The 22,756-nt window shown below is 35.9% G+C and overlaps 1 protein-coding gene across 2 annotated transcripts in view; it reads left to right on the top strand.

The window, feature by feature from the left end:
* LOC123870512 (organic cation transporter protein-like) overlaps nt 1–22,756 on the top strand; it is a 57,065-nt gene that overhangs the window by 23,376 nt on the left and 10,933 nt on the right. The window contains exon 1 of one of the 2 annotated variants that reach the window (XM_045913854.1): nt 2,362–2,606. The exons of the other annotated variant lie outside the window; for it this stretch is intronic. Within the exon in view, the coding sequence (XP_045769810.1) occupies nt 2,534–2,606 (73 nt within the window). The 5' untranslated portion in view covers nt 2,362–2,533. Of the gene's footprint in view, nt 1–2,361; nt 2,607–22,756 lie in introns of those variants that run through there. 2 annotated transcript variants of the gene reach the window in all.

Genomic DNA, 22,756 nt, shown 5'->3' with positions numbered 1-22,756 from the left:
ATTATTTTGAATCAGTAACAGATTTTCGGCATTCCAAAAACGAAAATACGGGCCGAATTGAGAACCACCTCCTTTTTGAAAGTGTCGGTTGAAAAGTAAAGGCTTTCGTAGCAGCAACATCTTAGGTTGGCTCCACATTTGGATTATTTTAGTGTAATCTCCACCATGTAGACCCGACGTAGGTATCTAGGTGTCTATTGTAGTACCTACCAAACACAGCATTACACCATCAATGACTGATGATTAGAAAAAATATTATTAGGTAGGACCTACCTAGATCATATTTCAGGTGACTATGAAACAATATATGGATGTACATCATTTGCATCTCTTCATTTTGCTTAACATTTTAACTAAGAATAATTTTTCATTTATAATGATATGTAAAATATAAACAACCTTCTTATTAACATAAAAATACCTTATACGACTTAAAATAAAACAATACCAGTGACTGGACTATGTATTTAGGTAACCATAAGATAATAATCAGCGACATGCCATTCGATAAAAAGTTGCTTCCTTAACTATAATATTTTGTAAGAGAAAAATTCTGATACACCACCGCGCGCGATGCAACGCAGCTGCTAGAAAACTTATCATACATCTCCTGTATTTCACAATGTCACACAAAAGTGTAAGCCACAAAATATTACAACTGGGTGCTTGTGACGAACCCCAATAACGCACAACTATACCTGCAATGTCGACAGTTCAATTTAGGTACATATAACTTTTATCAATATAATAACAATAACTTAAGTTAGCTAACGACAATAACTACTGGTCAAAATAGACAGAAAACTTTATTGCACACAAAAACACGAAGTGACCAAGACAAAACAAAATACTAACTAAAACATATTGGTTCTTCTCTCATCTGTCGCTGTTCTTAGTTTCTTACGCTGTAGATTCATTGCCGCCAATATGCAAAATTAGTCTATACAATTTTATACTATTTTAGTGCCTCTATAAAACTAACTGCCAAGCTTCGTTGACAGTCAGTTTGTTACATTTAGTCTTATCCTCGCAAAGCTAAACAGTAGAGTTGCAGTCACGATTCCTGTCCACTTCCTGTTATTGTGCAACCAAGACTTTCTATTGCGGCCAATGAGTCTCTTCCCGGCTACTCTACCATCGTTGTGAGAGCCCATATCTGCTGTGCCTAAGGACATATCCAATATAAGCAACTTTCATGTTATTGAAATTCTAAAGATCACACTTCCTATTTGCTAGACCTTTGTAAAGTAAAAGCTGTAAAACAGTCGCTAGTGTGCTTACGTTTACGATTATTTACGTCGCATACAAAGCTGGTTGCCTGCATCCAAATTGCCTTGGCCGGAATTCAGCTGTTACTAGGTGCTTACGGGTTATGACGACATACAGGTCAAATTTTGATGAGTAGAAAAAATTACAGGGTCTTACTTCTATTTGAAACAACGCACAGTTATAGCAAGAATGCCATAAATGCCATACAACAAAATATAGCGATTATCGTAATGTGATATCACAACTTCGGGGTCTGGCATAAAGAGCCAGGTACTGGCAAGCCGATTCGTCTTGGTATTGCCCGCTGCGGGTAAAATTGTCTTATGTTATCTTATACCTATAATCTATCTCTTTATATGAGACCTCATAAGGTAATAATATGGGCTATTTTACCCACACCGACCGTCAGTACCGAAAATCTGGCACTTTACGCCAGCACCCTTCCGCTTTAGCCCTCCGAGCATCGTCTGTCTGTCCTTCAAGTATTTGCGGCTACTGTGGCAAAAAGCTGTATAACCAAATTTGCTAATGTGATCTGATCTAGTCGCTTACGATTAACTGGCAATGAGTGAAATCGCGCAAAACAGACGTCGCCTACGTTGCCTTGTTCTGGACTTCAGTTACATCACGCCACTCAGTTAGCAACTGAATGGCGTGATGAATGAAAGGCGTGATGGCAGATCACGCCTGTAATAAATCGTTGCAGCGGCGGCAAGAATGCAATACATTCAGCCAGAGCAATTATAGCAATCATTGCAAGTCTGTTGGGTCTTTGCAGCTGCTTTTTTCATTGCAATTGATTTTTTTCGACTAAATAATACAATGGTAAAGTTCAAAGTGAAGTGCGGTTGGTTAGAAGATGCCTATTCACTCTTGTCTTGAAGGTTGTACGTGGCAGAAAACACGGATGCCTTTAGTGGTTCGTATCAGAAACGTGGAGCTAAATAGATTCGTGCGAGTAGATTGTGGATGTTAATTGCTAACCACATAAGGATGCCATTGTTCGAAAAGCTATAAAACAAAAAGTCGCTAGTGTGATCTAGTCGCTTACGATTATTTACTACATGAAGTGGCAATGAGCGAGGCCGCGTAAAACGCTTGTCGCCTGCGCCCGAGTTGCCTTTGCCTTCAATCGCTGCAACAGACAGTTCGTAGCGCTCCGGACTCGGGTGCTACACGCGTATAACAAACAACGTAACATGAACTGAAAAATTACGTGCAACATAGTTAAAGGGATTTTGAAGAGGATTTGTGATCATTATAAATGGGCGACGTTAATAAATTGAACACTTTGCCGGACCTTATGAGAAAGTGCTTCAAAATGGGACTATTCAAAAGTGAGTGTAAATAAATGATATTTGATTGTTTCACCCTTTTCTTTATTATGTATATAAAATATGAGATTTTGCACTTTAGGATAAGCCTGATCTAGAAATTAACTTGATACTTATAATGTTTTTTTAATTTTTCATCATATATTTTAACAAAATAAGGTTTATCCTTATATCCTTTAGGATAATATGCCAGAACTACATATTATTAATTAACAAAACGCAACAGCTTATGGTTACCAACTGTCACAATTTCAATTCTGTTATAAGACGCTACACAAGAAAAAATTTATCTACGACTTACCTGTATGGATCTACGATTTCTGCAAGTACCTATTACCTAAAAGAATAATTAGGATTTCTTTATGTATCTACGATTTTTCTGTGAAATATTACTTACTCTCTACAACCTAAGTAAAGGTTTGCATTGAGAGTAAGTTTTCAAACGAGACACCGGAGACGATTGGTCTGAACTAGTAATGCATGGAATTGTCAAATCACGATGGTATGGTAGATAAAAAATAATAGATTTACGTCACTGACACTGTATTATGGGTTTAGAAGAACAATATGTAAAAAGAATACCAATGCTGTACGATTTTAGTACTTCTATATTATTTTCTTCGTCATTTCACTAATACTTAACTACTTTTATTTAACGCCCGACCCAAAAAGAGGGGTGTTATAAGTTCTAAGTATCTGTGTATCAGTCTGTGACATTGTAGCTCCTAAACTAATGAACCGATTTAAATTTAGTTTTTTTTTTGTTTGAAAGGTGGCTTGATCGAGAGTGTTCTTAGCTATAATCCAAGAAAATCGGTTCAGCCGTTTGAAAGTTAGCAGCTCTTTTCTAGTTATTACTGTAACCTTCACTTGTAGGGGGTGTTATAAATTTTTAATTTATACTTGTACCTCCTTTTTAGTTATATACAATACCGTTCACACCACACGCAATCTCTTTACATCGTATTTCTCATTGCTGATGATCGTGTATTTCCCTTTGATCAAATAATAGTAAGGACTTTTTTGCGGTAGGCGTCCTAATCCTTCCGCATATGACTTAGCACGATTTGACTAACTTCACGGGGCCTATAGTTTAACGTACTTTCCAAGATAACAACAAAATATAAAGGCCAAATCGGACCTCCTACGTCGGCCACAAATCTAGATACCGACTTGGGTCAAAGTTGCTTAACCCGTACAATCAACTAATATTCGCAATCGCAACTAGGCCATAACCTCCGTATAACCTTAACTAACTAAAGCCCGCGACTTCTTTCGCGTTCTTATAGGGGTTGAATTTTCGAAAACCATTTCTTGGCAGATGTCTACGTCATAATAGCTATCTGCATGCCTTTCAACCCGACTCGTCCAGAACTGACTGACTGATCTATCAACGCATAGCTCAAAGTTTGAGTTATGCTCTGGTAGATCAGTCAGTCGCCTCCTTTTTAACCCCCGACCCAAAAAGGGGTGTTATAAGTTTGACGTGTGTATCTGTGTATCTGTCTGTGGCATCGTAGCTCCTAAACTAATGAACCGATTTTAATTTGGTTTTTTTTTTGGAAAGGTGGCTTGGATCGAGAGTGTTCTTAGCTATAATCCAAGAAAATCGGTTCAGCCGTTTGAAAGTTATCAGCTCTTTTCTAGTTACTGTATAACCATCACTTGTCGGGGGTGTTATAAATTTTTAATTTACACTTGTATATTGTATATTTAGATAACGCTGAGTGTTTATGTTATTGAAAACTGTGACATCTCTACTATCACAGCGACATGGTTGCTTGGCTTTACTTAAATTATCCTCTTCCGGTTTCATGCGTGATATGAAAAACTACATTATCTCTTTCCATAAGTTAACACTGAGTTCGCAGTGGAACAAAATAGTTTCATCCTTTAGACTCATCCTTTTAGTTGCCAGTGAAAATAACGTGAGAAAAAATGTATTCAATTGATCAATTATCACCACACTTGCAAATAGTAAAGATTGCGTAGATTGAAAACAGTAAATTTTTGAAAAATGTAGTCCTTAGAGCAGTAAAAGAATAGTATGTTTAGAGCTTTAAAGTATTGGATTTAATGTAATTATTGGAAAGAAGATGATGCCCGCAGCTTCGCCCGCGTGGACTGGTCAGATCCCCTGCAGCATCAGGATTGAGGAATTGGAATCCAAATATTTTATGGAACAGTGTCGCAAAGTTCCCTTAACGATTTAAAAAAATATTACGCAAAACGGTTCAGAAATCTCGGAGATACCAGTGTACATAGAAAACACAACTCCATTTTTCAAAGTCGGTTTTAAAGTAGCCTATGTTACTCCTTGGTTAATCCTCTACTTGTCTATGAAAGTCCCTTCAAAATAGGTTTAGCCATTCCGAAGATTAACCCTGTTCAAACAGACACGACACTTCAATTTTATTTATTAGTATAGATATAGATATAACGACCTCCCTGGCGCAGTGGCAAGCGCTGTGGTCTTATTAGCGGGAGGCCCCGGGTTCGATTCCCTGCAGGGGTTTGGAATTTTATAATTTCTAAGTATTTGGTCTGGTCTGGTGGAAGGCTTCGGCCGTGGCTAGTTACCACCCTACCGGCTAAGCCGTGCCGCCAAGCGATTTAAGCTTTCCGATACCATGCCCGGTAAAAACCAGAGGAGAAGGTATAGGTTTAATGAAAACTGACATACTCCTTCCAAAATAGCCCGTCTCTATCTTAGACTGCATCATCACTTACCACCAGATGAAATTGCAGTCAAAGGCTAACCTATACCTATCTGACTTTTAAAATAAAAATATAAGGATCGAGAAAAAACAAAGACATTACTTTTATCATTATTGATAGTACGGTATAAATATATTTTTTATAAACGAGTAAGTAGGTAGGTAGATATATTAAGTAATTACGTAGTCATTAGCAGGATCTAATCTACAATTATTATATATTAATATTTCTATTACTTAGGCAACCTTACCCTACTTAGTATTTACTTATTTGGTATTTTGAAATCTAGACTGGATATTAATTAAATTAAAATTAATTCCATAACTAATGACCAAGTTTCCTGAGTGGAAATGCAAATAGTAACTACAAACAGAACACCATATAGAAATCGTTACTAAACGCAAAAAAAATCTGGGATCTTGGAGATTATTACAAAAGTATAGGTACCTACTCAATAAAATGTGGTTCAAAGTGCACATTTGGAGTCTACATCTCCTGAAGATGTTCCCACATAAACTGCGCCAAGGTATTCTTATTACAACAACCAGTACAAATTATTTTGATTTCCAATTTCATAAAATTTGTTTTTAAGTAACGAAGAAGAAACTCTTGCAGTTTAAGAACAACATGAAATATGTCCCCATATAAATATTCGAAAATCCTTCGAGCGAAACCAGAATGAAGTTTACGACGGTAATATAATAAATATGTTTCACGCGACCTTGTGTGTTGCAAATGTTACATTTCATGATAAAAGACTATAAAACGTGACCAGAAGCACTATTTTCATACATTTCAATAAATGTAAATCACGTCTTACATGAACAAGATTTGAATTTGAAGAATTACAATAGTAATAACTGGCCAGGAAAAATATCGCACTCGCATTATGAGCTATATATTATACTTACCTAGAAAAATTTAATATCCTTAACTTAAATTTAAAGGTTAATAGATTAACTATATTTAAACTAGATTAACTAAAAATTAAAGAAACTAAAGTCATATGTCTTTTCTTTACATGACTAGTTAGTTCATTATCATAGATTTTTAGAAAATCCTTTCTTACAAAGAAACCCTATATGATCAGTAAATCTCAAGTTTCTAAAACCGCTTTCTAGAATCGTTTGAGCTGTATGTTGATAGGTCAGTCAATTTCTCTTATAAACACGGTTAGTACCTATATATTGTAGACTAGATGATACCCGCGACTTCGTCCGCGTAGTTTTAGGTTTTTCGAAATCCCGTGGGAACTCTTTGATTTTCCGGGATAAAAAGTAACCTATGTGCTAATCCTGGATATTATCTATTTCCATTCCAAATTTCAGCCAAATCCGTCCAGTACTTTTTGCGTGAAGGAGTAACAAACACACACACACACACACACACATACAAACTTTCGCCTTTATAATATTAGTGTGATAAATTTTAACCCTACTAAGATTCTTAAACAAAATAATTAGTTACTTAATATTATTAATCAGTTAATAAAATAAAACCTGAAAAATACTGATTGATAGTAGTACCTACATAGATTATAAGGCCCGCATCGATGCCTGGTAGAAAAAATATCCGCTATAAAAAAATTGTCGCTGGGGTGCTTATCATTTGTCCGAGATTTTTAATTATGTTATTATTGATACATTATTAAGACCATTATGAATCTAAGGAAATATATCTCAAAGATAATGTGAATTTAACCTACACACCTATTAACCTGTAGAGTTATTAACATTGTGTTATCAACGCTAATCATTTAGTGCCGTCCAAGTCAGGAAATCATTAATGTAATTAAATTGAGCTAGAAACTGTCCGTTCACCATCATTTTTTCTCGGTTTGTTTCATTGACTTTCATTGTCGCAAAGAAGCAATTAACGTAAAAGAATTACTCCATACACGAACATGGCATCACGAAACCTTAGAGCATATTATTATTATATGTAGTTTTTAACTTGTAGTAATCTAGTCTTCATATTTTATTAGTACTATTTTCTTATATAACTATCCATATTTCACTACCCATCCATACTATAATATTATAAATGCGAAAGTGATACTTATGTCTGTCTGTCTGCTAGTTTTTCACGGACTATTAGCTTAACCGATTTTGATGAAAATACAAAGATAGCTTGCACTCCGGGACAGGTTATTTTATACCTCCGGGAAATCATTAAAGTTCTACGGAATTTTTAAAAAGATTTGTACATAATTATAATATAACTATTAGCCCAAGAGGCTACCCGTGTAACGATAAAATATAATATTTTAACGGAAATCTGGAATCCACAAACACATATTAATTGTTTCTATTACAAATCTACAAAATTTCATTGGGCTTGATTGGTTAGTACTTATTCAATTAATGGGAGCCAAACCTTTGCGGGATTATTATAACACTAGTAGGTACATAATAATTCAATGAGCCAAACTAAGTTTATTCGGAGTTCACTACGAATACACCCCTTTTAAATGCATTCATATAAAAGTCAATAATCATAAAAAAGTGAAAGGCCAAAGTCTTATAATTTCTTTGCAAAAGTCATTCTGGTGTAGAGAAAAACAAAAGATTAAAATAACCGTAATTGTTACAAAGATAACATTAAAAGAATACTTTGTTAGGTACTTTGGTCGAATTTTGGTCAAATACCTTTCGTATAATGAGCCTTTCAAATAGCTTTACTATTAGTTTGTCTATGTGATGCAACTTGTGATGATGTCGTAAATAATAATTTGAAGTTCCTTCAACCTGTGCATCCTTATTTATTAATTTCTTCCGGTCTTAATAATTGCGTGGGTTGGCACTTAATTCTTACGTGTCTACCCTTTTTATAGTCTCTAATGCAACTATTATTGAGGACAGGTGACACAATTTTCCTTCCTCAACTTCAAAAATAGAAAAAATAAGGCGCATAAAAGTAGAATCGAATAGGATACCTATACGTCTTCTTCTTCTTCCAGCCCTTATCCCATGCTACGTGGGGTCGGCACAACATGTCTTCCTCTTCCACTCTCTTCTGTCATCCATCAACTTATCATCTACCCCTTTTATACGCATATCCTCTTTCACGCAATCCATCCACCTTTTCTTTGGTCGTCCTCTTCTCTTTTCTCCATCCACATGCATATTTAACATTCTTCTAGTGATATGACTCTCTTCCCTCCGCATTACATGCCCATACCATGCCAGCCTATTACTCCTCATTTTTTCTACCACTGGTGCTACTTTAAAACTTCCCCTTATATATTCATTCCTTATCATATCCATTCTTGTCACACCACACATCCATCTCAACATTCGCATTTCGGTCGCATGTACTCGTCTTTCATCCTTCCCTTTTACCGCCCAACATTCTGAACCATACAATGTGACAGGTCTAACGACAGTTTTGTAAATTTTCCCCTTAAGTTTGAGGGGCATTTTCGGGTCGCATATAACACCTGAGACCTGTCGCCATTTCATCCATCCCGCATTCATTCTATTGTTCACGTCTCGATCAATGCTACCGTCACTTTGGAAGAGCGAACCGAGGTACCGGAAATTGGAGCAGACAGGTAGAGTTACGCCATCCAAAGAGATATCAGAGAAACTGGAGGGGCCACCGAAGTCACAGAACAGATGTTCTGTCTTCGTTCGGCTGATCCTCAGGCCAACACTCTCCAATTTCTCTTGCCATCTACGCAGTCTGCTCTGGACGTCGGCCGCATCTTCTCCGACAAGCACAATGTCGTCGGCAAACAGCATGCACCAGGGCGCTTGTTCCTGTATGTTTGACGTCAGAGCATCCATTACCAGGGCAAACAAATAAGGACTTAAAGCCGATCCCTGATGCAAGCCTACTTCCACATTGAACTTGTCCGTAACGCCAGCTTCTGATCTGACCCTTGTACTCGCTCGTCTATACATCGCTTTCACAAGCCTCACATACTTCTCAGGCAATCTCTTCACTTTCATAGCCCACCACAAAACTTCGCGAGGAACTCTATCATATGCCTTTTCAAGGTCGATAAATACCATGTGCAGGTTTCTATGTGCATTCTTGTATTTCTCGCAGAGTTGACGGAGTGCGAATATTGCATCTGTGGTACCTCGACCTGGCATAAACCCGAACCGATATCCGAAATAGGATACCTATACGTATGCCACCTATAATGGTATTGAATACTGTACGTTATACAATAACATGGAGTACATTATAAATTACTAGCGACCCGCCCCGGATTCGCACGGGTGGACATTTATTTTTTCTATTTTCCGGGATAAAATATAGCCTATACGGATTCGGATAAAACCCTCTAAGTAATGGTAAAAGAAATTTTGAAATCGATCCAGTAGTTTTTGAGCCTATTCAATACAAACATACAAAAATACAAAGGTTTCCTCTTTATAATATTATAGTATTATAGTATAGAATAATGTTTACCACAACATTTCATAACAATATTGTTTTATCATCATCATACGAAATCTTTATATTTTTGGAGCAGAAGGCAGATTTAAAAGTTTATTTGAGCAAAAAAACTTTATATTTCTATTTATATTACAGTGCAAATGCCAATTTCTCGGTCGAGTTGTTTGAAATAGGGCTAGCTCGGGATTTTGCAATCAGAGTAGCGAATGCATCAGTGCCAGCCTACAATGGCTTAAACCCTTCTCGTTTTGCATTCAGCAAGAAGTTTCTCTACATTCTGGTTAACAGGCAAAACGCAAGTATTTTTTACTTTGCTTTACATAAGTATGTATCTGCAATTTTTTCTTATTTTTTGAGAGAATGTAAGGAGTTACGTTTTGTAAGTTTTTTCAGTGTTCCTTGAAAGGAAGTTCATTCAAAGCTACTTTGGTAACTACCGAAGTAAGTACTCCGAATCTGGACTACATCAAAAGTTTATGAAGGATTTCCGTAGGCTTTAGAGATTAAGATTGTTTCACTCTCTCTCTCTGTTTATCTGTTTGTCGTATTCTTCATTGCTGAGGATCGCTACCCCTTTCCTTTAATCACATAATGGCAGGAGTTTTCTTTGGATAATAATGAAATGGGTTCACAGATACTTCCGCATATGTAACTCGACACAAACATTTTTAATTCTTATAGGTGTTTACAGTTATTATTAGATGTTAATGATTATAACCAGGATCCATCCATGATTTAACGTACTCTCCGAGGCACGGGGGAAGCGAGAAGGCCGAATTCCAAAGTTGGTCACCATTCCAGTTACCGACTTCGCTTCGGTTTAGGTTACTTAACAATGACAATCGATTGATAGACGGGTATGTGTCGTTACAACTAGGTCATACTAAGCTCACTAGTCAAGATTATTTACGAGCACACTAATTCAAAGCATTATACTTACACCTAATAATTATATTAGACTAGCTGATGCCCGCGACTTCGTTCGCGTGGATGTAGTGTTTTAAAAATCCCGTGAGAACTCTTTGATTTTCCGGGATAAAAAGTAGCCTATGTGCTAATCCAGAGTATAATCTATCTCGGTTCTAAATTTCAGCCCAATCCGTCCAGTAGTTTTTGCGTGAAGGAGTAACAAACATACACATACACACACACACACACACACACACACACAACACACACAGATACAAACTTTCGCCTTTATAATATTAGTGTGATAAGTCTTGATAAAATAATTGTCAGGTATAGTTAATGCCTTTTGAATGATTAGGTCAATAAACTTCCTAACAAAACAGTATGTCAAGTACCTACATTATTACATTATTATTTATACAACTCAGTTGATAAAATATTATCATAATTATTCGGAAGTAAATACTTACAAACAACTTTTTTAATTGACTGTTTATATTCTAAGGGGATATTAAAATAATTATGTTATTGTTTAATTGAAATATACTTGATCTTTCAATCTTATAATTAATGATTTATTAATGTTTTGGTATTTAGTGGGTGTTTTTTTCGGAGCGGAGTTTCTTATAAAGACAAAAGGAAATACCACGGTTGTCTCATAATTTAAATTACCTTATATTAATATTACGGCTTAGACTATACCAAAGTTTAGTGTAGGAGCATTACTTCCGTAACCAAATATTGATACAGATACCAGGAAATATTAATAGAAACTTCCGAGTTCCTGTCCAATTTAAGAATAATAATAAAGTGATATTAGACCTATTTTTACCCAACTGCGGAGAGGGCCAAAAGGAGGGTTATGCGTTTGACCTGTATGTATGTAGGTCCGTTCCTGTCTGCTCATAAATACCCAACGGCTCAACCGATTTAATAAATGACACATAATTAGATTCGTCTTGATAGCGCAAGTGGTACATGAAATTTTTAAAACATCAAAATGCCGGATTTTATGCGATTTAATGTGCGGACTGAAAATGCAGTGCAAGTGCAGTCGGAGTTTTCTTCAAAAATTTTATCTGAGATGTAAGAGACAGCCATCTATCTCAGCATCCAACTCAAGCAGTCCATCTCAGCTATATCTAACCTTAAGGCTTAAATACGTACCCAGGTACTCAATTTTTACAGGTCTGCTGGATACTATCTGGGTATGAATAATAACACCAAAATTCATAATAGCTTCGTGTTTATTTTCCCACACATATTTTGCAACTCTTCTTTGTATTTTTTTAAAGAAATATCATTTTAACGTGATCCTTAAAAAATCGAAACCCACATAGATAAAGTCATAGGGAAGTCGAAAAGTCGGTGGTTTTATCATTTTTTCGTACTAAAGTAACCTACCTATAGTTATAAATTAAATTTAAAAAAACTGTATAATACGTAATAAGAAACTACCGCCTAAATAAAGATGAAGTAATCCTAAACGTTAATTAATAACATAAATGAATGTTAATTAATTTATCGCCACACGTTGCAATTAATCGCTATTCGCTACAATGACCGAAGAAAACAGCTGAATTGTTCTTCAGCTGCAGTCTTTACCATGTAAACAAATACATCTATGCATGTACTATAAATAATATAAAACAATGACCTCTATGTAATACTGCAATTTAGTTGATGAATATAGAATGAAAATAGAAATATATATATAGAATGAATGAATATAGAAGAAAAAAACTGTAGGGCTGACATATTAACACCAACATACAGCTCAACACCGGGTCTAGGAATTTGAGAAATATCCAAGTAGAAGGATTTTAAGATAGTCCACTCGAGTTAAACAACGAATCAACAAAACATATTTTACTAGCTGATCCGCCCAGCTTCCAAAATACTAAAATTTTAGGTTTGTAATTTCGTTTCCGATATAGAGACCTGTGACACGCAGACAGACGGACAGACAGACAGACAGGCAGACTGGGCTCCGTTTTTACCCTTTGGATACGGAGCCCTGAACATCGTGTACCAGTAAAGTACACGGATCAGCGACGCATCACTAACTGTGTCGCTACTTGTTACTTACTGACCTCTTGCATGCAACCTTATCTACGTTTTTGCCTGCACTCTTCAGTTGTAATTTTACAACTGGTTCATGCTCTACTAAACAGATGCGTGGGCGACAATTGTTCCGCGGAGATACAGATGATAGATTGGTCTTAAATCTGGGCTTATTGCCCGTCCAAATGTGGGCTAGGATAATAAACAAATGATTGAATTACCAGGATAATACTCGCTCGAAGAAATTGTTACGGACAGCTTCCGGATTAATCGTAGTCAGTTTGCTCAAAGGTGAGTTCGCTCTACCCGTTTTCAATCATTCAATCTTTTTTTTTTTCAAAATATACAATGCAACTACGCTTTTGAAATTCAAAGAGGTGAATTAATTTTATTATCTAAATAGGTTATAAACGTAATCCCATAGGTTAGGTTATCCCGTAACCATTGGACCGCCAGTAACGAATGTCTTTAGGAATCGGAAAATATCGGTCAAGTGCGAGTTTTGAAGTTATGTTATTTTTATGAAAATTAAGCTTTCGGGGCTTTCGGGGCTTTCGGTTGAAAATGAAGGAATACATGTTTCACGATTTTCGAAAATTCAAGGAAGTGTTATCATTGAGGTGAAAGTTTGTAGAAAGTCCGTCATTTTTCGAGCGAAATCTAGGAAATAGGTATTTGGTCTTTCGACTAAAAATAAAGAAATATGAATTTCAGGATTTTAGGAAAATCTAAGGCAGAGAAAAGGGGGAAAATATTTTCACTGACAGGTAGAGAGTTAGTTATACAAGAAGTGACACACACACTCGGGATTTGAAAAAAATTTTTTCACGCAGACGAAGTCGCGGGCAAAGCTAGTAAAATTATTGATAGGTGAATTAATAAGTGAGATGATAATTTAACATCAACTTAAAACTAAACTACGAGGGTTTCAAACGGGCCCTAAGAAGCCCATAACAAATTCAGCCATAATAGCCAAATGAATTTTTCTGTTACTTATTTATTATTATTTTACTTATGTTACTTATGGCTTCTTTCTAAAAAATTAAAAATATCGTTATTTATTTCAGCTTCATCTTTAAAAACGGTAAAACATAACCATGGCTATGATTCAAAGCGCTCGACCGTAATTTTCCGATTTTCCTGCCGCCCAGTACTGGGAAAGATTACAGAATAAAACAACATCACGTACTTACGAGTAAGCATACTTACTACTAGTACCTACAATTTTTTTACTTCCTAGAAATTAATTGTTGCCCAAAAAACAACGAAAATTGTTTATTTCTTAACAGCATTCAGCTCTACGAGCGGAAAAGATAAATAAAAATATTGATACTAAATAAGACTTAAGAAGTTTTGACTACTAAGGATACTTTTATTGTATTTTAACACTTACGTGCTTGTAATAACTTTAAAATTGAATACCTAAATTGCATCTTAGCTCAGAATTGCAAGTAGGTACATACGATAATTTTGTAGTAGAGCGCAATTTCCGTTCAGATAAGTTAGTTGCATTATTGAAGTAGGTACTTTTCCGGTAGAAGTTACCTATATTTACATACATTTTCGATAACCTCCAGTAACCTCTAATAAACAGTAATTTGCCCTTTTAAAGGATGTTAAACTAATGATATATCAATTTGTGTGTATTGGTAGACTATAATAATTAGAGCATTTGTGTTAGTCTAAAGAGATTATTATGAATTGGAAAAATACTCGTTATACCATAAATAACTTATCGATATTAATAATGTCAAAAACGCATTGTAGTCTACGCGGGTTAGTTTAACCTAACGTAACGAACCTTTTCTTTAGGAATCGAAAAATATCGGTCAAGTGCAAGTCGGACTCGCACTAGAAGGGTTCCGTAGCATCCCGGATAAGGACAAACTTAGGCTACTTTTGTTCCGTGAAAACCAAAAATTCCCGCGTTACTTAAACCCAAAAGGACGAAGTTACGGGCATCATCTACTTAGTACAAAGATAGCCTGCATTTTAGAGATGGAGATAGACTAAATTATATCCCGGAAAATCAAATACCTAGTTCCCTCATGATTTTTAAAACCTAAATCTACGTGGTCGAAGCCGCGGTGATCATCTAGCACAAAATATTTACTACAAAGTTATTATTTTTTTGCCACGATCGATAACCTTTATAATCTCAGTCTAATACCGTTTTATCTTTACAGTAACCGGCATAATTAATTTATCGCGCAATAACCTATGCCCATGAGATAGATAGCTTGAATGCTGAATCGGTGTTATTGACTGATCCATAAACAGCCAATGATAAGTAAGAACTAGCGCAGTATATCTTCCTCTCTCTCTCTCTCTCTAATCTTCATTGTTGAGGGTACGAACTACGAACCCCTTTCCATTCATCATATAAATAATATAATTAATCCTTCCACATACGACGCGGTTAAGAATAAATAAGTTTTGGAGTCATAGGATAGGCTACACTACATTTCACCGCAGAATTCTGTGACATGGAAATAGTATGAAGCCGTTTGTGTATATTTTTTTTTGTGAGTGCGTGCCAGTCCATGTCACAGAATTTTGCGAATAAATCGCGCGGTCACCCCCCTACTCTACTGTAAAACAAATTAAAATAATACCGTTACCTACGCTAATGTAGTAAACAAAGATCCAGTTCGATGAATCTCCACGCGTAAAATTTTTTTTGAACGCGCATTTTTGAGTTTTTAACGTTGACGTGTGGATTAACAGAGAGCGCGACTAATAAAAAGCTCATCATTATTTGCCGCCCTAGGCCCGGGCCCACTCGGATTATATGGAAATCTGCCCCTGGGCGAAGTAGAGCACCACACACACGCCTGCATCGCATAATATGCCATCCGCCGCCTGGCGCAGTATGTATGTATGGCAAGTACGCAGCTGCCAGTACATACATGCATTACAAAATCTGTTCTGCCCTGCCCTCTGAGGTACGTCGCCTGACTCTCAGCAAACGCTTAGCCTTAGGCATGCCATCTGGTAATAGTAAGAATTTGAAGCGAATACAACTCAACGTAACTATTTATACCTATTCTAAAAAGTATATGTACCTGAAATTGAAAGGTCAGAGCATAGATGTGGTCCCGGAAATGAAGTACCTACCTAGGTAGGCATATCACTTCAGGAAAATGCTCAAGACAACCTGGAACAGCCTTACACCGAACACTAAAACACTAGAATTGGTCCACAAAGAAAAAGAACTCATGTTCACCAGCATGCGAAAGAAGCTCGCTTTCTTAGGACATTTACAGGGAGGAGCACAATAACTTTCCCAAGATTAGTGTTAGAAGGTAGAAGGTTTTCTACGAAACAATATTTTATTATCACCCAGTGAAGCAGCAAATTTAGAGCCAATCTCGTTGGCTATCGTCTCTGAGTTAGCGAATCACCTCGCTGGTAGCCAAAGACGTAAATGGTTGGACGATATAAGGCGGTTGCTTAGTTACTCGAAGTTAAAAGAGGCGGTTTTAGATAGATTTCGGATGAAGACCGCCAAACTTCGTTTCGAAGAAGGCACGCGATGATGATAAAAACTATGCCACCATTAAACAAAACCTTGTACCTTGTGTGTTGCGTATTTAGATTTTAATAAATAAATAATTATTCTTCGCTCTAATTATTCTGTATAGCTCGATAATTATATTTTGCAATGATCCATTTTATAAAAATTAAATTGGTACTCTTTAGCTTATAATTTTTACTTATTAGAAAAAAATCTACTTCTGATAACTCAATAATATGATTCATCGTCATCAACCTGTCGGTCCACTACTGAGCCCAGGTTTTTTGAGAAAGGGTTTTGACCATAGTCCACCATACTGGCCAGTATAATACATAGACCAGAAATTTTATGCATTACACATACATTTTCATTATAAAATCAAAGAGCTCCTTAGAGATTTTTAAAATCTTAAATTAATCCGAAAGAACGAAGTCGTAGACCTTAGCTTATGTTCTGTACATAGTTTGGGATATTTTTAACGAAAAACAGCAATTTCAATATATTGTTAACAGCCACAACATAATAATATTTTTGGACTACACCTACCTAATTGAATAACAATGATATTATTGTTTCATAATACAAAAGTAAACCTTGACTTTTTTAAATTTATATCTGCATAAGAGGATAAAAATATTCCGAGATTTTCGGTTTTGATATCCCTTTCAAAGTAAAATCTTGTATATTGTTCAAGTTTATTGTTGACTTATTCGAGGTTATTTCTTGATAAACTTACCTACCTAATTATTTTTGCTATACTCTACATACGTAATACATTACTGTATTAAAATAAAACTGGAAACGATATTATATTTATACCTACTTTCCTAAAAAACTGTAAATAGTAATATTTATGAATAATAGGTATGACCTAAAATGATTATCTAATATTCTTTGAAAGGTTTTCTATGGTATGACCCCACTATCAGGATTCAGCAAATGATTCGAGTTCAGTCAAATACGATAGTTCGGTATTCGGCAAATTAATTGGCCACACTGTACTCGTAGGTTCATGATATGGCAAATGTTTTGCGTTCGGCGAATTTTAAATAAGTTTTGCAAATCAGGTGACTAGCAGACGCTGCTATGAGGTATGACAACGAATAATAATCCGTACACTTGTGTTATGTGTATTAGCTATATTCCGCAAAAAAAGATTTCTGCTAAAAAAAACAAGGTGTTTACGGTGGTAAATACGAAGCTGGTTTGCTGAAAATCCGTTTAAAAACACCTAAAATAATAATGCTTAAAACCGCTCGCGTATGTTCAAGACTTTTCCCAAACGCCAAGTGAATAATATAACCAATAGCCATTTACCCTCTTCTTTCCATCTACTGGCTACGAATGATCAATATGCATAAGTGTTATTATTTTATTAAAATCGGCCTAGACCTGCGTATATTGTCGTTTATACTTGACCCAGCTCTTACAGGACAAAATAAGACGAGATAAAATTATTAAAGATATCGTTTCGCATATTAAAATGATTTTCTCTTCATCCATACTAATATTATAAATGCGAAAGTGTGTCTGTCTGCTAGCTTTTCACAGCCCATCCGTTTGACTGACTTTGATGGGTGCAGAGTTAGCTTACATCCCGGGCACAGACATAAGCTTAGAGTTCTTTCGGGATTTTTAAAAAACCCTTAATCCACGCAGACGAAGTAGTGGCATCAACTAGTAATCTATAAAACAGATTAAGTATCTATAGAACAATGAATGCACGTGGGATATGATTATAATTAAACATTTGGGGGCAGGGTCAGAAGTTTCTGCCACCATTACAGTATCGCAATTATCTAAGTAGGTACGAGTACATTGTCTTATGATTTCTGTGTTTCTGTTATAATATGTTAGATAATATATCTAGCATGTCTGAAAGGAAAGGTGGTTAACCTAACTGGCTGAATGAACTGTGACATTTTTTAACAAGTGTAAATTAAAAATTTATAACACCCCCGACGATCCAAAGTATTTGAGTTTTCCAAAACATCATTTTTAAATAAATAATTATGTATTTAGGCAACGTCCATCTTGACAGCTTGACATTTGTCTATTGACATAATATTATGAACCTAACGTTTATCTAACCTTCTTTTCTACAAGAAAACTAGAAAAGAGCTGATAACTCTTAAACGGCTGAACCAATTTTTTTAGATTATAGCTAAGAACACTCTCGATCAAGCCACCTTTCAAACAAAAAAAACTAAATTAAAATCGGTTCATTCGTTTAGGCGCTACGATGCCACAGACAGATACACAGATACACAGATACACAGACACACACATACACAGATACACAGATACACAGATACACAGACACACACATACACAGATACACACGTCAAACTTATAACACTTTTTGGGTCGGGGGTTAAAAAGTTGGCTGCCGACAGAAGTGAAAACACGAAGTAGGTAGGTAGGTAGGTACAATGCACTCTCAGCAAGTCAATTTGCACTTATTTTACAAACATTGGTATTGACTTGACAATGGCAGCAACTTCTGCAGGTTTAGGTATGTATGTATGGCTAGTTTAGAGGACAGTAATTAATTATCGTTGTTTTGAAATAATATTTTATTTTGTACTTACTTATTTTATTTTTATACTTACATACGATTATCCTTCAATTTTATGTTGTAGCAGATCATAGGTCATTGACGTCTATTAATAGTTTCTTCGCAATTACTTAAATAGATACATAATAATATGGGTATAATGCGTATAAAATGAGTTCTCACGCGCCATATTAACTTTGTGTGTCAACTGTCATGTCAAATCCTTAGTTAAAGGTGAATCGTATCTACTTTGAACATGAAAGTTGACAGTTAAAATGGCGCGTGAAAACTCATTTTGAAAATTGGTTTAATTTAACTGTTGGGCCGTGAAAAGCTAGCAGACAGACAGACGTGTCTGTCTGTTTGTCTATCACAAACAGACAGACACGCTTTCGCATTTATAATACTATGCATTTATTATAATATAATTCACATTTATTTTTTAATATTAGAATATAAACACAGTATATAAATATTGGTATGGATAGTATGGATGGATTTATTCGTAAGTTAACACTTGTGAGTAGAATAACCAGAACAGTGACCGAGTAGGAATCAATTTCATTGAGGCGTTCTTCCGGAGGCGTCCCCCACGCTACGCGACACGCAAACTATCATCCACTTAATATAAGAATAATAGAATTTTTAAAAAACTGAACCGACTTTATACACCCATACTTTTTTTTTGTTAACTGGAGCGGCATTAGGTAGTGTTCGGGTCTAACTATTGTACTACTGTCTGTTATTTACCCACAATTTGGTGAAATAAATGTGTACAAGGATGATATAAAAGCTTAATTTGCTATAATCCGCCAAACCAACGAATTCTGTATGGTACGCAGCACCACACAAATTCCAATACCACTCGACGCGCGTTTCGCCCCGACACCGGAGCATGCTCAGGAGTTCTTTGCAATTAGACATTGTGAGGTCTACATCTCCTTGGATATATCATGGACTTCCGCAAAAAAACGCCTGCTTCTATAATAGAAATAAATGTGATTATGATTATGATTAACTTCTGACTCTTTATATTATATTCTTATGTGGAAAGAGACCGCGGCGTTTAGAAGCGGGCTCACCTAAAACGGCAATTTAATTAAACTCATACGCCTAGCTAGCTCTAATCAATTTTTACAAGACGTTAGAAAGCTAAATCGCTTGGCAGCCTATTCGTTCTACCTACTTCATCATCGTCATCATGATCAACCGACTGCCGGCTCATTACAGAGCACGGGTCTCCTCTCAGACTGAGAAGAGTTTTGACCATAGTCTAGTGCGGATTGGCAGACTTCACATATTTTTGAGAACATTATGGGGAAATCTCAGGTGTTTTCCTTCACCTTTAAAGCAAGTGATATTTAATTTCTAACGCACATACTCCCGAAAAATTAGGGGTGTGTGCGGATCGAACGCCCTGACCTTCGATTAGAATGTGAACGTCTTAACCACTAGGCTAACTACTTAGCCACGATATTTTCGACAACTCCTTCCAGTAAGTAAATCAAAATTTCACTAGACTCAGATTTTTAAAAATGTATGTAAGTATCTACTTATCAACAAATGAAAATAAACCTTACAGTTTTGTGACATTAAAACGAAATTCAACCTAATGTTGGTAATTAGTTTTGTTCTTAGATTTATTATGTACCTAAGGTGAATTTTATACATATTATTTCATATACCTACTTACCCGTAAACACGATTTTTTTTTGAACTAGTTTTATTTATAGAAAAGTTATTGTGGTGTGAAAAAATATACCGAGTAGTTAAAAGACTAATAAAATGACGATACTTTTTGTAAAACGAATGTTTAACATTTTCAAAATCAACTTTTAAATTAAACGAGGAACAGGAAATGTAGAAATATATTTATAAAAAAATATGAATAGGTACTCACCCATATAATGTGTATGTTTTTAAAACAAGCCCAGCCATTCATTACCTACCTATGGCCTTCATTAAAATCTTTCGAAAGCAGTGTTTTAAAAAATATTTCTTCAAAGTCGTCAAAGTTCTTCAAGAAATATCTTTTCATTTCGAAATACTTTTTTAATAGGTAGGTATTACATATCAAAAGTTGCGAAACCGGCATTGATTGATTCTGCACCCCTTTGGCTATCGCGGCCTTGGATTGCCTCTATTCCGTTTAGACCATAGTCCCTTCACTGCCGATGACGAAATCATCAATAATGTATTTTTTAACCAGCTAAACGACTGATACGGGCATCTAGTAAGAGTAACGCACATTACGGTTGACGATTTTCTTTTGACATTTTTATTTCTTTAAACCAGGCCCAAAAGAATACCCACCTAATGAAAAACTAGACTATCCTATATAAGTTTTTGCAGAAAAATTACATATTCTTTGGCTTCTTTTCCCAGCGTTTGATAGTTGGATTGTTAGAAAGTTAAACTAGACACCAAATATTTCATCATTATTATCTCACTCAACCCATTGCCAGCCCGCTACTTGAGCATAGATCTCCACTCAGAATGAAAAGGGTGCCATAGTCTACCACGCTGGCCAAGCGCAGTTTGCCAGCCTTCACAAACCGCCGAGAAAATTATGGACAATTCTCAGGCATGCAGGTTTCCTTACGATGTTTTCCTTTACCGTTAAAGCAAGTGATAAAAAATGAAAGGTGCGTGCCCCGGATCAAACCCTGGACTCCTGTCTAGCAGGCCGAACGTCTTAACTATTAACCACTACGCTATCGCGGCTTACTCATATCTCGGCCTGATAAATGATCAGCGGTTACATAGCCACTTCTATTCATCATACACTAATGTTTATGAGTAACTATGTAGGCGCACATGAGACAACTTTGGCTTAGAATTTGTGTGATAAATCGATGCAGGGCTATTCGATGACCGCGGCCAGTCTTTCAACCGCTTGTGCGTTCCGAGCCTAACGTAAGGTCACGACCTACAGCAATGAGGAATACTACGCAGAGAGATAATAATATCATAGACTACAATCATTTAAAAGTACCAGGCGTGAACACAGTCAAGCGTAAACTTATTATCAATAAAAAATAAATTAATTTATGCAGAACAACAGCAACGTAAGACCACTTAACCGGGAAGATGAGTCAAAAGGTGTTATGTTACCGCTCTATGAATTCATAGTTACTGCGTAGACCCGTGAAGCCAATTTAAAGGGTCATTTAGAGGGGTTATGATAAGACTCAGGGCCTTAGAGAAGTTTCATCTCCATACAAAGTAGTTTACCTTTGAATACTAACCGATCAAACCATGATCAAACTGAATGTAAATACGTTCGTGAAACAAATATTCTGTTGTTTGATCTGTTTGCCAGAATTCCTTAAAAATAATATGTAATCCACACGGGTTGAAAGGTTATGTACAAATCTTTAAGCCCTTGTAACTTTACAACTACACATTTTTACAGAAATCTTAGTCTTATTTTTATAAGAAACAGACGTTTCAGAGCGTGCTACATATCCCTCAGTGATATAGCTAACTCCCGGGAGATGTTAAAACGACAACTTAATTAGACCATTTCACTAAACAAATCTAGTGATATGATAGAATATGCCGTTTCGCTACGACATGTACATCAACATACATGCGTTAATTCTTGACTTAAAAGTTACACTATGGCCTCTGGGTCACTGAATATTGAAGCGTAACATTTCAATCTGTGAACGTTTTGCTAACAATTAACAAACGGAAATTCGCTCGGGGACGATGAATGCAAATTAATTGCTTGTCATTGAGCCGTGATAGTTTCATTCAAGCGTTCGTGAATTTAAATTCTATTATGCGTGTAAAAAGTTAAACGGTTGCAAGATTTTTTTGTTATAGGCTTTTGTTTAACTTGCCGTGTTAGTATGTGGGCAAAGTTTGCAACTGAATTTTAGACCACTTTCTAGCAACCGATTGAACCGAATTAAAAAAAAAAAACAATTAATTATGTAACTTCTATGACAATGTACCAGGTAGTCTTATAAC

This window comes from Maniola jurtina, chromosome 12, assembly GCF_905333055.1.
Source record: "Maniola jurtina chromosome 12, ilManJurt1.1, whole genome shotgun sequence".
Lineage (NCBI taxonomy): Eukaryota > Metazoa > Arthropoda > Insecta > Lepidoptera > Nymphalidae > Maniola > Maniola jurtina.
The sequence above is the reverse complement of the archived record's forward strand: the minus strand, read 5'-3'. Positions and strand labels throughout refer to the sequence as shown.